The 12,754-nt window shown below is 30.6% G+C and overlaps 2 protein-coding genes across 2 annotated transcripts in view; one reads left to right on the top strand and one right to left on the bottom strand.

Moving 5' to 3' along the window:
* Positions 1-12,754, bottom strand: part of LOC129216644 (voltage-dependent calcium channel subunit alpha-2/delta-3-like) — a 476,626-nt gene that overhangs the window by 319,121 nt on the left and 144,751 nt on the right. The gene's annotated exons all lie outside the window — the stretch shown is intronic.
* On the top strand, positions 4,168-10,219 carry LOC129216128 (toxin CSTX-20-like). Its single transcript, XM_054850284.1, has 4 exons — positions 4,168-4,312; positions 6,149-6,260; positions 7,777-7,895; positions 10,013-10,219. Exons 1-4 carry the CDS (start codon positions 4,271-4,273, stop codon positions 10,094-10,096), a joined length of 357 nt encoding a protein of 118 aa, XP_054706259.1. The 5' UTR covers positions 4,168-4,270; the 3' UTR covers positions 10,097-10,219.

The raw sequence follows: 12,754 nt of genomic DNA, 5'->3' as shown, positions 1-12,754 counted from the left end.
AATGTCAAAAACGAAACTTTACGAGATAACAAATATTTTCCCCATCGTTTCAGAGCTTTCAGATGATCCTACGTCAAGATCTGAGAGTATAATTGTTTTCGAGAAATACATCCAAGCAACTTCTCCAAACTCGTTAAATAATGAATAACACGCGATCGGTCCAAAAACAACGGGGCTCGCTGTAATTAAAATAGAGCGCTAGTTCTTAAAAGTACCTATAATTACGTAGTTCGTAATCACCGGCCGTCGAACAAATTCAATTTCTCTCTTAAGAAAACAGATGTATAATAATAATCAAGTCACTTAAATTAGGGCTAAACTAATATCTGGAAGGAAATAAGTGGAAGTAAAACTCGTGAATATCATTAATTTTGTTAATTATGTTTGAAAATTTGCACTGACGGGCATTCTCATACATTAACCAGCTTTTAAGAGATCGAGCAGTTAGTTTAAGCAGAAACTACGGCTTCATCCATACGTATTGCTTGATTCGGAGAAATTGACTTTCTTAAGGCAACTTTTCTGTTCTGGAATTTGTTTAGGTTGCATTAAACTGATGCAATATGTTTATTAAAACCGATCTGAAAACTATGGGGCGATAATTAATTGAAGAAAAAATGGCCTTATTTCGAGGAAGACAAATGACAAAAATCTATTAGCGAAACAAATGTTTTCAAATTTTTGAAAAGATGAGACATTTTTTGAAAACAATGCATTTTGGCATTTTTTAAACAAACCAAATATTTATAAACATATTGAGCTGTTTAATGCACATATGCTGGAAATGAGCTTCTTAAATCAAACCAAGAGATATTATAAGGATAAATTTTTGCTATTAAAAAAAAAAGATAAAAGATGCACATATTCGAAGTGTTTTCCTCATTAACCACAATGCCAACTTCCTCCTTTAACAAACCATTATGAAGCACATACATTCAGTTTCGCAGTGTAGGGGAGGGGAGTGGTTGGGGGGTAAAACAAACTCCAGAGGCATTGATTTTAACATACAAGCGTATCCTAATACAATAGTTAAAACATATAAAAGAAGTGTTTTGATCAATAAACAAACCTCTGCAGGAGGTATTTTTGATCAAAAAAAAAAGTTCCAGACGGTATTTTTGATTTAAAAAAAAACCTCCAGAAGGTTTTCTGGTTGCGCTAGTGCATATATTCATATTTAATCCTAAACACGGCAGGCAGATGTTTTGATAAATATTTTGCATTCAAAAATGGACCCGTTTAACAATATCCTCGTACTGTTCCAAAATTTTGCACATTCTTTTTTAATCATTTATTAATTTGCAGAAGGGAAAATACAAAGAAGTCATCTTAATGTGTAAGAAAATAACTCAAAAAAAAAAACGTTAATTTGTTCTTATGTGTAGTCTACGTACACATATATATGCTACAGAGGTATAATAGTTGAAATACTTTTTCCATTTCTCTACTAAATACCAGTTTTAAAACTCCTTGAACACAAAAAATCCCTTTAAATATTGTCTCTTCATTGATTTCAAACTCAGCAGGCACTTCATTTTATATCTAGACTCATCTTAAAAAGAACAAAACCTTCATGTAAAACAAAATAAACTATCTTTTCCCCCTTTAAACGTTATCCGTATTTTTTATGACGATGATATATAAGTTTTCTAGCTATAGAGCAGCAGCTATGAAGAAAAATGATGAGGGTCTACCTGTGACATAATATTTCGCCTACTATCGGTTTAATGCTCTGATTAATGTTGCTGACTGGAAAACCTTATTAAAGTCATGTTCTTCTTCACTAGTTTTGACAGATTTTGAGATGATCTACAGTTCCTACATCACGTTGATTCCCTGGTTTATGAAACACAAGCAGGATCAAAATAAGTCTCGCGATGAAATGTTTCTCGTAGCGGGAAGTTTATTTTCTTTGGTAACGAATGAATTTATCGTCCTGGTATGAAATGGCGAAAAGATGAGCTAAAGCCAGTGCTCTGTAAATGTGACGATAGCAAACAGATAAGCCGCTGAATATCTGTCTATTGTTTCGTTTATGACTTGGATAAAGAAAGAGTAGAAAAAGTGATAAATTAAAGATGTTAACAATATGCTATGAGGAATCTATTTATAAATCTACAAAACTTATGTTTTACTATAAATTTGTTCTATTATTTATGTCTGAAAATGCAAGTATTGTTTTAAAATTTAAATATTGCTTTATTGCGTGAATGCAAAGAGGTTGTTAGGTTGTTTAAAAAAATATTGCAATGCTTTCTTTAGATTAATATATATCAAATTTTCTTTCCATTTTCTTTGAAATGGCGAGCTGTGTATGGCTCCTCGCCATTTATAGCCAAGCAAGATCCCCAGAATTGGCATCCAATCTCTTCATGGACCACCATTATAGACCTGGAGAGACATTGGCAATTTGACGCCCCGTTTCCTCGCAGATGTGGGTACTTTTTGCAAAATAACAATTAATAATTTAAAATTTAGCGAAGTTTGCTTGAGTCAACTAGAATCGAATAGCTAAAATTAGCTTCAAAATGGCAGATGATTATGCAACATGGACGCTGACGATTTTTGCATCTTGAAAATCCAACGACTGAACGATAGACAAAATTTGCATGCATCAGTTTTCTTCAAAAATTGTATCTATGATTCCCCCCCCCCCCCCGAACTGTAGTCAGTTAATGTGCTCTACAATTCCTCAGCAATGGTTTTTCTTTCAAAAAATGTTTTTTTAATCAATAACAGAAAAAAAAAACACCTATTTTCTCGGAAGATATCAGTGATTTCGCAATCTGGAAATTTTGCAAAATTTAGTCGAACAAAAAGAAATAATGATTAAAAAACATATTTTGCTAGTTAATTAAATTGCGAAAATTAAAGGCTACACTAATGCTGGACGTGCGATGCGTCTAACAATCAGGTGGAATAATATAAAAGGCATTGATACAAGTTTTAACAACTAATCATTAATATCGTTCACCAAAACCTTTATGATAACATGAGTGACTTTCAGGATGGCAAACTGTCCTCTTTTGACTAAGACAAAATATATCATAAGGAGTAACCATCTAGCTAAGGTTGTTGGTTAAAGTGTAAAAGTAATTTGTTTGAGAAATGTTAGCAATGTGAAGGATAATTTATTTTATCAGAACGTTATTTTTAATCACATATTTTTTCTTAACTACTACGCATCGAAATGCTACTACTGTATGTTGTCTTATCAGAAATACACCTCTGTGTGAAGCAATGGCAAACCTCCTTCCCACATCAGTAGGAAACGACAAAATTAGCAACATTGCAAGCTTAGGACACGACAAAAAACATTGTAAGTTAACAGCAAGCGGTTTTTTTTTACTCCCTAATTAATATTTTTGCAGCAATAAGCACATATAAATTATTATTGCTACTTTAGAACACAACTTCTTCCTAATTTTTATGCTTTATTCTGTTTTTCAAAAAAAAAAGAAGTAAATCAAGTATCTTTGATTATAGATTGCATTGATATACATAAAAGGAAGATAGGTTACTTGCATAAACTAAGGTTTTAGAAACTAACTACCCTAAAATGTAAGAAATATTAAACGAATCATCTACTTTCACGAATACCTAGATATACATAAAATACTTCTACCATTGATATACATAAAAGGAAGATAGGTTACTTGCATAAACTAAGGTTTTAGAAACTAACTACCCTTAAATGTAAGCAATGTTAAACGAATCATCTACTTTCACGAATACCTAGTTCAACGCTCTATGTATTTTCTGCACATACAATGTTTGCTAGACTTTTAATACAGAGAGAGATTTTTTTTTTTTGATTGCCTTCCACCAACATCATGTTTCTACGAACAACAAAGATATTTTTCTGAGGAATAGAAAAAGGTTCATACAACTACAAACTGAAAACTAGTTTCCTTAAGCAAAGGAACAAGCATATGTTAAGGTTTTTATTTTGACTTTGTGTTTTTTCCCCTCTGTTTTGTGCGTAAGTTGACTGATAATTTTAAGTGGCACTTGAAAAAAAATAAGAACATCGTGGTGAAAAAGAAATTTGTGGGAACGATCATCAATATTTCTACTGGCAATGTATCCTGTTTCTCTGAAAGATCCAGTGGGATTCTTGAATTATGTTACAGCTGATAGTACTGATAAGATCGAAGTTGTCAACTATTCCAGAAGACCTATTCTGTTTAAAAGGAAGAACTGTTCACAAACCATTGTTTCCGTATCTTGGTGATCGGCATTTACTGTAAAGGATATTCTCCACGACAAAATGAAGTTGCTAATCTTAGCCCTTTGCATTGCATCAACATATGTAAGTTAAACTTTTCATACATATCGGAAAACATTTAGTGAATGAAAAAGAAAGATGAAGTCAGCGACATACATTTTGTAAAACATAATTGGTTTTACTAAATAAGTGGCTGGGTTTTAAAAATGCAAATTTTATTTTATATTTTTAAAAACAAATAGCAACAGCCTAAAATTTTATTTTTATCATTGTAATAAAAATTAAGAACAATTTTACTATGCATTAGAAAAAAAAACCTATATTCTAATAAAACAGCACTCACAGTGCACTAAAGTCAAGAAAAAAAATGACGAAATTGTTGAAAAAGTACTTTGAAAAAACTTTTTGAAATTAAATAAAAATTAAACGTTTTCACTAGCTTAAATCTTGAAATTCTTGAATTATAAACATCATTTACAGAGGATATAAAACTCGTAAGTCTTGACAGCAATTAAAAACATCAATACTGCTGTGAGAAGGTGGAGCGCAGTATCTGAAAACTTTTAATGTTTCTTTCTTTCATTCTTTTTTTTATTGCATTTTTGTTATCTATTGTAGTTTGTTTTTATTGTACAAGCTTGCTGATGGGGCTTTCACAGAAAGTAAAGCGCGAAAAAGAGCGTCAAATTCTAAATTTCCCTATTGTTAGTATGAAATCCAACACCTTTTTCTTCAAATAAGACATTTCTGCAGATACTGCGCTTTTCCTTCCCACAGCAGAATAGTTAATCAACAGAGTATATAGTATTTTAAGCAAAAGGTTTCAATATTTCAAAATGTTTTTCTCGTAATGAACTGGAAATAGCTTCAAAGTATGCAGGGTAAAGGTTCCTAACATAGGGTAACTTTTGTTCTTGCATTTTGCAACAAGCATGATGAAGAATTGAAGCATGACATTAAGCGTAGAGTGATGTTCACGATTTTTGGATTGGGATCATTTAAGAGCCAGCATTCAAAAACAAAACTTTATCTGTAGAATATTCTCTAAAATCCGATTTCTTAAAATCATCATTAAAAGTTTCTTCATAGGGGGTGAAACCTTTTTTTGGAACCTAACTGTCGCTAGTAACAGTCTGCATTTCGGCAAAAAATGATTTTTTTTTCAATATCATTTCTCAAGATTTTTTTCTTTCCTGATTGGCTACCAAAATATTCAGTATTTTTTCTAAATAATAATTTTTCATTTGTTTTCCATTTTTCCATTTTTTGGGAAATAATACTTAAAAATATCAAACCATATTTGATAAACTCAAAAATATTATCAAAAATCCCCTATTTACTTCGATGGAAAAGAGAAAAACCTACCGTCATATTCAAAGCAGTGATAATTATTTATTATTTTGTGACTCTTGAGCACTGACCCTTTGGTATCTTAATAAAGACACCGGAGTTCCAGCAATGCCAATTATGGTCTTATTTCGGCTACAGCCTACTTTTGTAGGGTTATCAAATGACAGGAAAAAATGGCAGTACACATCAACAATTTTCATTTTGGATTCATCAACCGCGTGAATAAGGCTTTGTAGAACAATTAACAGTACTAGTAAACTACAGTGAACCGTGAAGAAACAAAATGCTCTTTAAAATAAGATCAGACTATTTGAACAAGTCTATTTCTGTAATGATGGTTACTACTTTTTTCCTTGTTGATCTCTAACTGCTTGTTGATGTGCTTTCTCATCAGTTAGGCTTCATAATGATGGTAAAATCACGATTTAGGGACTGTTTTCTATTATATATAGAAAAACAAAGGGTTGACCTCATAAGTCTCCAAGGCATGATTTGACGAACCCATCTTAGTTATAACTTGCTCAAAGATTAATTTATGTCAAGAGCTATACATTTGTTTTAAATACGCAGGCCATTGGGAAGCGATGCACAAGTGCGGATGATTGTGAAGAAGATGAATGCTGTGTGAACTTCATTTTGACTTCAGCGTTTGGAGGTCTCTGCAGAAAGCTACGAGATGAAGGTAAACCACTTGTTTTAAGGAATTATATTAACACAGGTAATATAATTCTTTGTAATTCTTGCATAACAAACACACACACTAAGCTTATGTGAAAACCTTGAAAAAGGATTACCAGTTGAAGGTTTGACGAAGGAATAAAGTATTAGGAAATAATTCATGATTGATAATTTTACATTTTTTTTTCTAATATTAAAGCGTTATTATTTCTTTTTACTGTATTTTAAAATCCTAAAACACCAAATGCGTATGTGGTATATGATGCAGTGTTATCAATTCTTTTAGTACTGTTTTTAGTTAGGTAGATATTTTGCTCACACGAAATTTTGAATTCTAACACTTTCTTTCCAATTTATGTGGATAATCTTGTGACACTCATTGACGGAGTGCAAATTAACTTACTGTGACTAAACCCGCTCAAATATGTTTCATGAAAGAGCGAACGGTTGCTTGTCAGGCACATTTCAAGTCTGGAAGAGTCAGTATTGATTTTGTAAATTTTTGATTTCTTATTTTTTTCTAATTCTGAACTGATTTTTAACCGAAAAAAAATAATAATTCTATAATTTTTAATAAACAATATACTGTACATAATTAATCATGTTCAATACGTTTTCTGTACTTGTACGCTAATGATGACTTGTGCACGGTAAGTACGCCACACTCAAATCCCTCCAAGCTACTATTATACGAAAGTATTTCTACAGTAAAAAAAATTAATACAAAGTAAATATGCACAAATTTGCAGGAAACTGCCGACACGTGTTTCGGTATTACAAATAACTACCTTTTTAATGCAAAAGAGAGTTAATGCAATGTGAGTTAACATGTAATTGAATCAGAGATATCCTACTGGTTTGGATGAAAAAGGCTGAGATGTCTTCTGAGACGTACCTAACACGTAAACACATTTTTGTGTTAAGCAGTGGAAAAGTCGACAAATCATTTGATGTTTTTCACCAATCATATATTTTTAATGAAGATAAAAGAAAGAGTGATCCTTCTTAAAATATAATGAAATATCTAACATTAATTTGATGTTTGTTGATTTCCTGTTGTAAATTGTAAAGAATTAAAATATACAAAGTAATACTAATTTCAGCAAAAGCTCTTTCTCTACTCCTCTTTCTTGCAGTTATGCCTTAATTATTTGGACGTATCTTTTCCTCATGTACTAATTTTTTTGAATATTTTGTAGTTTGAAATTACAATGAACACTACTGTTAACGATAAAAGCATCTGTTACCCTTTCACTAACAATCAGAATTTCTGCCATTCAAATTACTTTTCAACTATGTCATTGTCATTAATCTAGTAAAGCTTTTTTATAGAATGTTTTTTATAGAGTTCTATAAATAAGCTTAACTAGATCACCCATAGAGCACATATTAAATTAAAATCTAACATGAAGCAAAATTAACCATTTCAGACTTCAACAATTTTGAAAAAACTCACTTTGTCTTTGCAATTTTTAAAATAAAATTGAACACGCAATTATTATTATTGTTTTAATAAACAGGTCAAATTTGCGCTCCAATTGTAAAGGACAATGATGAAGTTCCCGACATGTACCATTTCGTATGCCCCTGCAAAGAAGGTTTGGAATGCAAAGCTAAACACGATGTTAGACTAGGAGAGGTAAGTAAAAGAAATGTCATCTGCTTAATTAAGTCAAATTGCTCTGTTTTTACTCAGCTTTCAAGCAGAACATCAAGAGACATATCGCGTAAAATTTCAACCATAATCTTCTCCGTTAAAGGCAACTCATTATTCAGTGCAAGGGTGAAACAAAATGTATTTGTGACCCTATTATCAGAACTGATAAGAGATCATGCTGTTTAATTCCAAAATAAAAAGTCGCATTTGAATCGCACATTTTGAAATTATTGTTTATGAATTTGCAGTAAATATGAACTAATAAACTCAAAAAAGCGTTTTTTTTTTCTGGCATTGTCATTTTTGGGCATGGTGAGTCCAAAATTATCCTACTTTTTTGATACGTAGTAATAACATTTTTAGACATAACTCGAACTATTGCATTTGCTGCATGCGTTTGTATTTAATGCAAGTTTGTATTTAATCTTGTTTAGGTAATATTGTATAAGATATACATTGTCAATACTAAAAAAAAATTACAAATATGTTGGGAAGTTTTAACAATTTGGTACAGAATATGTTGGATAACCAACTATATTATTAATTTTACAACGTAAGAAAATTGTTCTGGAACATGAATCTATTTTATTTAATGAAATAATATTTTCGCAACAATAATATTCGTTAAAATGAGATCGATCCAAAAGTTTTCTTTCATAAATTTAATCGTAACCATAAAAATGATTCGAGGATTAATTTTCACTAGTTGTCCGCGGACCACTAGCGATCCGCGGATCACAGGTTAAGAGTCACTGCTCTAGATATCTAGCACCACCAAAATCTTCTCCAAGGGTATCATCTATACAGATATTAACCTTCTTTGATCAGCAATATGGCATGAAACCAAGAGCTTTTGAGCGTAATCCCCCTCGCTACGCTTCTGATTTATACATACTTACTTGAGAATAAAGGAAGTGAAATGTGGGACCCTTGAATAACTCAATTGCTTTATTAATTAAACTATCAATATTTATTTAATTTCCTTTTTTTTTGGATGAAAATAAGACTGCTGGAAATATCAAGGATCTAAATAAAATATTTTCAGTTACAAATAATATGCTATTTCAAAAATCCAATTGTTTGCTCCTTTGACAGTAAAATATTTTAGTATTTCGATATTTTTAGCTACAAATAAATGAATAAAATTTATAAAATATATTTTTCATCAGTTCTTTAAATTGATCTAAAATTTCATTAATGTGTTAGCTCATTGAGTTTCCATGAGCCAACCGAAGATAACATTTTAATGTGTTTATAAAATTCACGTGATTTACAGCAAAATTCGAAAATTTATTGTTTATTAATTCTTCACCAATGTCAATTCCTATCAGCGCTATGAATTAAGCAATAATTTACGATTATACTCCTTTCAGCAATTAATAAAAATATGGATTAATTTATATTATTATGGAGTCTAGAGAAGGCTGTAAGGAGTATGGACCCTACACATTTGAAGCAGCCCCAAGTATCTGTCACTGCTTACGGTTTATAAGAATTGTGGTTGGGGGGGGGGGGCTTTCACTTAAAAAAAATTCTTAATCCACATGTTTTTCTGAGAATTTTTAAATTGCTTCAGAAACTCGAATGGTATTTCAAAAGATAATTACTTTAATAAAGTTGACATTTGTATAGCAAATCTTTAATGTATGGAATAACTTTTATATCGACTTTATACTTTGTTACTTTTCTATCCTATCTTTTTTAATTTCATCAATAGATCTATATTTTCTTAATATGTGTTTTTAGTTTATAAAAAATATACTGGAGTTCATACGAGTGTCCACAGCGTTACCACAAGCATGAGACATAGTTATTTCAAGCATCAACTCGAATATTGCTTTTATGATTTATACATAAATTATAATGGTGAAAAAATCACTATTTAATTGAAAAATGTCGAATTTCCCATATTTTTGTTTGAAATATTAGCTGCAATAAAGGTTAAGATGAAGATGAAAAGTATAATTAATTAATATGCTGAGAGAGTTTACGTTAAGTAACAAAATGCTTAGAGCATAGCTACTTATATAAGTTTTTAGAAAGTGCATGGTAGTCAACTCGATGAATGTATTTTTTAAAAAACAATTTAACTATTTCAGCACGTCATTCGATTGAAACCAAGGTGTGCAGTGCCAGAAGACATTGAAGAGCCAATTACAGATGAGCCTGTGCCTGAAGAATAAAGCGATAGAAAGAGAGAGAGAGAGAGAGAGATTTATCAGGAAGAAAGCATTTACTTCAGTGCATCAAAAGTAAAGCAATGAAGTGTTTTAAGTTGTCACGAAAGGAATAAACTTATTTATGAGGTACAAGTGTGTACATTCTTTCACATTCACAGAAAAACATTCTTCTTTTTTTTGGTCAACAGTTTTCGTGCCTTATTTCCAACCCGAACACTGACAAACAAACAATACCAAAGTGTCGCCTGCCGATTGAAGTTTAACTTTGCGCATCACTAGAACACTTATATAATATTGAACAAGTATTCTTTTAGCAGCAATAAACACTTTTAACGTGGTGAAATTTACCCCTAAGTTTTGGATAGTTGGGATGTTAGAGTGCACACTATATTATTTTACCTTAAAATTTTATCGCAAAAAATCAATTAATCACTGAAAATTCGAAGAAACTATTTAAACTAAAGTGAACTTTTTTAGGACTTTTCTGAAATACTATTTATAGGGGTAAACCATTCATTGCAATCCTAGTCCGTCACGAGATAGTTGCCTATGAGCAATTCCGTGTCGGATGGAATTTCTCGTAGGCAACTATGATCCTCTTCTTGACTTCATCATTTCCGATTTCCGTAAAATTTGGCATAAACAACACGTAAGACAAAAAAGTTAAGTCTGCCATTTTTTTGGAAAATATTTTTTTTTCAAAAAAGAAATCCTTTTTTTTTTCCGGAAAAACGGGATGAAAGGGGGGGGGGGGGAGGAATGGGGAACTGTTGTCATATTTGGACACAGGGAGTTATTTTAAATAAGAATCAGCAATAATGGTGTCAGAAGCCTTTCAAGTTTTTTTTTTTTTTTTTTTTTTGCTGCGTAGTGTAATACCTTGTAATAACTGGTACGAAACAATTGAAAAAAAAAGAGATCGGTGATACATTTAATACTTTTGCAATTTTTTAAAATTTTTATTCTATTTTTTTCTTTAAAGAGTTTCTTTCTCACTTGCGGATAGCATATGACTTGCAACATTAAAGAAAATGTGATGCTTTTAGTCATTATTCCAATTAAAAAGACTTCATCGTTAAGAAAATGCTAAGTTGGATGGAAAAGGAAATCGTTAGTCTAATTACAAGTATTTAAAAATCGGTACAGCTATAAGTCTAAGTTCTCCTCCTAAGTTTTAAAGCACAATTTTCCGGCACTTTCATTAAGATTGTAATGGCTTTATTATTGGTTTTAAGGTAATTAATTCGCTAATTTTACTATAAAAGTTCCAGAAAAAAATTCGTGAGACCTTTTTAGAGACATTTTAATGACCTTAAAGGTAAGAGAAAAAATTAGTTGGTAAAAGAGGGGAAAAATTAATAAAAGCAAAAGTGATGCATTTATTAGGCTTCAAATAATAAATTGCAAACATGGTTGAACATATTTTTAAAGAAGCAAACTATTTGTAGCAACGTTTTAGAAATTCATTGAAAAAATATTTTCAGATAATTTGATGTATTGAACATTCCCTAATTTACACAATTAAATTTTAATTCGTTAAAATCTAACGATTATTGATAACAACAACCATCTGCCTACAAAGATACAACGTAGTTTCCTTAGTAGTAGACATTTTAAACCCATTTCATTAATATTAACTTTTTATAAAATATACCTACATAATAACAATGAAAAATAAGGTTTTGAAGCAAAATAATGAATAAGGTACAGGACGTTTTTTACATCCGTATCACACTTATTAATACACTTTTCTTCATTATTTTTCTTATAATATTTCACACTTTATTTTATTTATTTATTTTTACTTTTAAGAAATCAGTATAACTACTGGAATTGTTTTATGGGTTAGAGAAGAATTAAGACATCATAAATATTGCAACAATTAGAAAAATCCATGAATAAATGATGAAAAAAAAAGGATATAATTTTTAAAATATGCATTGCAGTACCAATTGCTGTTTTTCTTCAACAAGGGTTTATGCTTTAAAGTGACTGTTTTCTTTAATGGTTTAGCTATTGTCAAAACGTTTTAAACAAAATAAAACGACCGATTTTTTTCTGAACTTAGCTTTCAACTACGTACTTTATTTTTCATTTCCCTTTTAAAAAAATATTCACTTAACACAACTGCAAAAAAAAAAAAAAAAAAAACACGTTTTTTCTTAATTTTTTATATTTTATGCATAAAGTACAATCTTAATAACCTGCAAAATGACAGGGTATTAAAACACAGGAAAACTTTCTGAATATGTAGTGTTGCAGTTTTCTATGTATCCTAGACCTAGAAGCAATGATTTCAGTAAGTAACAATCACCACAAACAATAAGATAGATACTTATATAAGAAACACTCACACACAAAATACACGTGCATAAAAAGGGGAAAAAATTTTGGTAAAATTGACAAGAACTTCCATTACGAAATATAATCTTTCTGAAGGGGTTTTAAAAATTATCTAAAAATCTGCCTGTTTAAAGGTTTTGAAGAAATTGAAAAAATTAAATTTTCAGCGTAAAATTCAATTATTACTAAATCTCACACTGAAATTTTGATGCAAAAAGCCTGAAAAAGTTTGCATCGCGATCTAAGAAATGTAAGGAATATACAATCAAAGAACAAAAACTAACTATCAGGTAAATTAAAAATCGTAACTATTTTCGA

Source organism: Uloborus diversus, chromosome 2 (assembly GCF_026930045.1).
Source record: "Uloborus diversus isolate 005 chromosome 2, Udiv.v.3.1, whole genome shotgun sequence".
Lineage (NCBI taxonomy): Eukaryota > Metazoa > Arthropoda > Arachnida > Araneae > Uloboridae > Uloborus > Uloborus diversus.
Note: the sequence above shows the minus strand (reverse complement) of the source record. Positions and strands in the feature narration are given on the sequence as shown.

Coding starts and splice junctions, on each gene's coding strand:
- LOC129216128 (XM_054850284.1), top strand. CDS start 4,271: ATGAAGTTGCTAATCTTAGCCCTTTGCATTGCATCAACATAT. Junction 4,313..6,148: donor TTTGCATTGCATCAACATAT/GTAAGTTAAACT, acceptor TTAAATACGCAG/GCCATTGGGAAGCGATGCAC. Junction 6,261..7,776: donor CAGAAAGCTACGAGATGAAG/GTAAACCACTTG, acceptor TTTAATAAACAG/GTCAAATTTGCGCTCCAATT.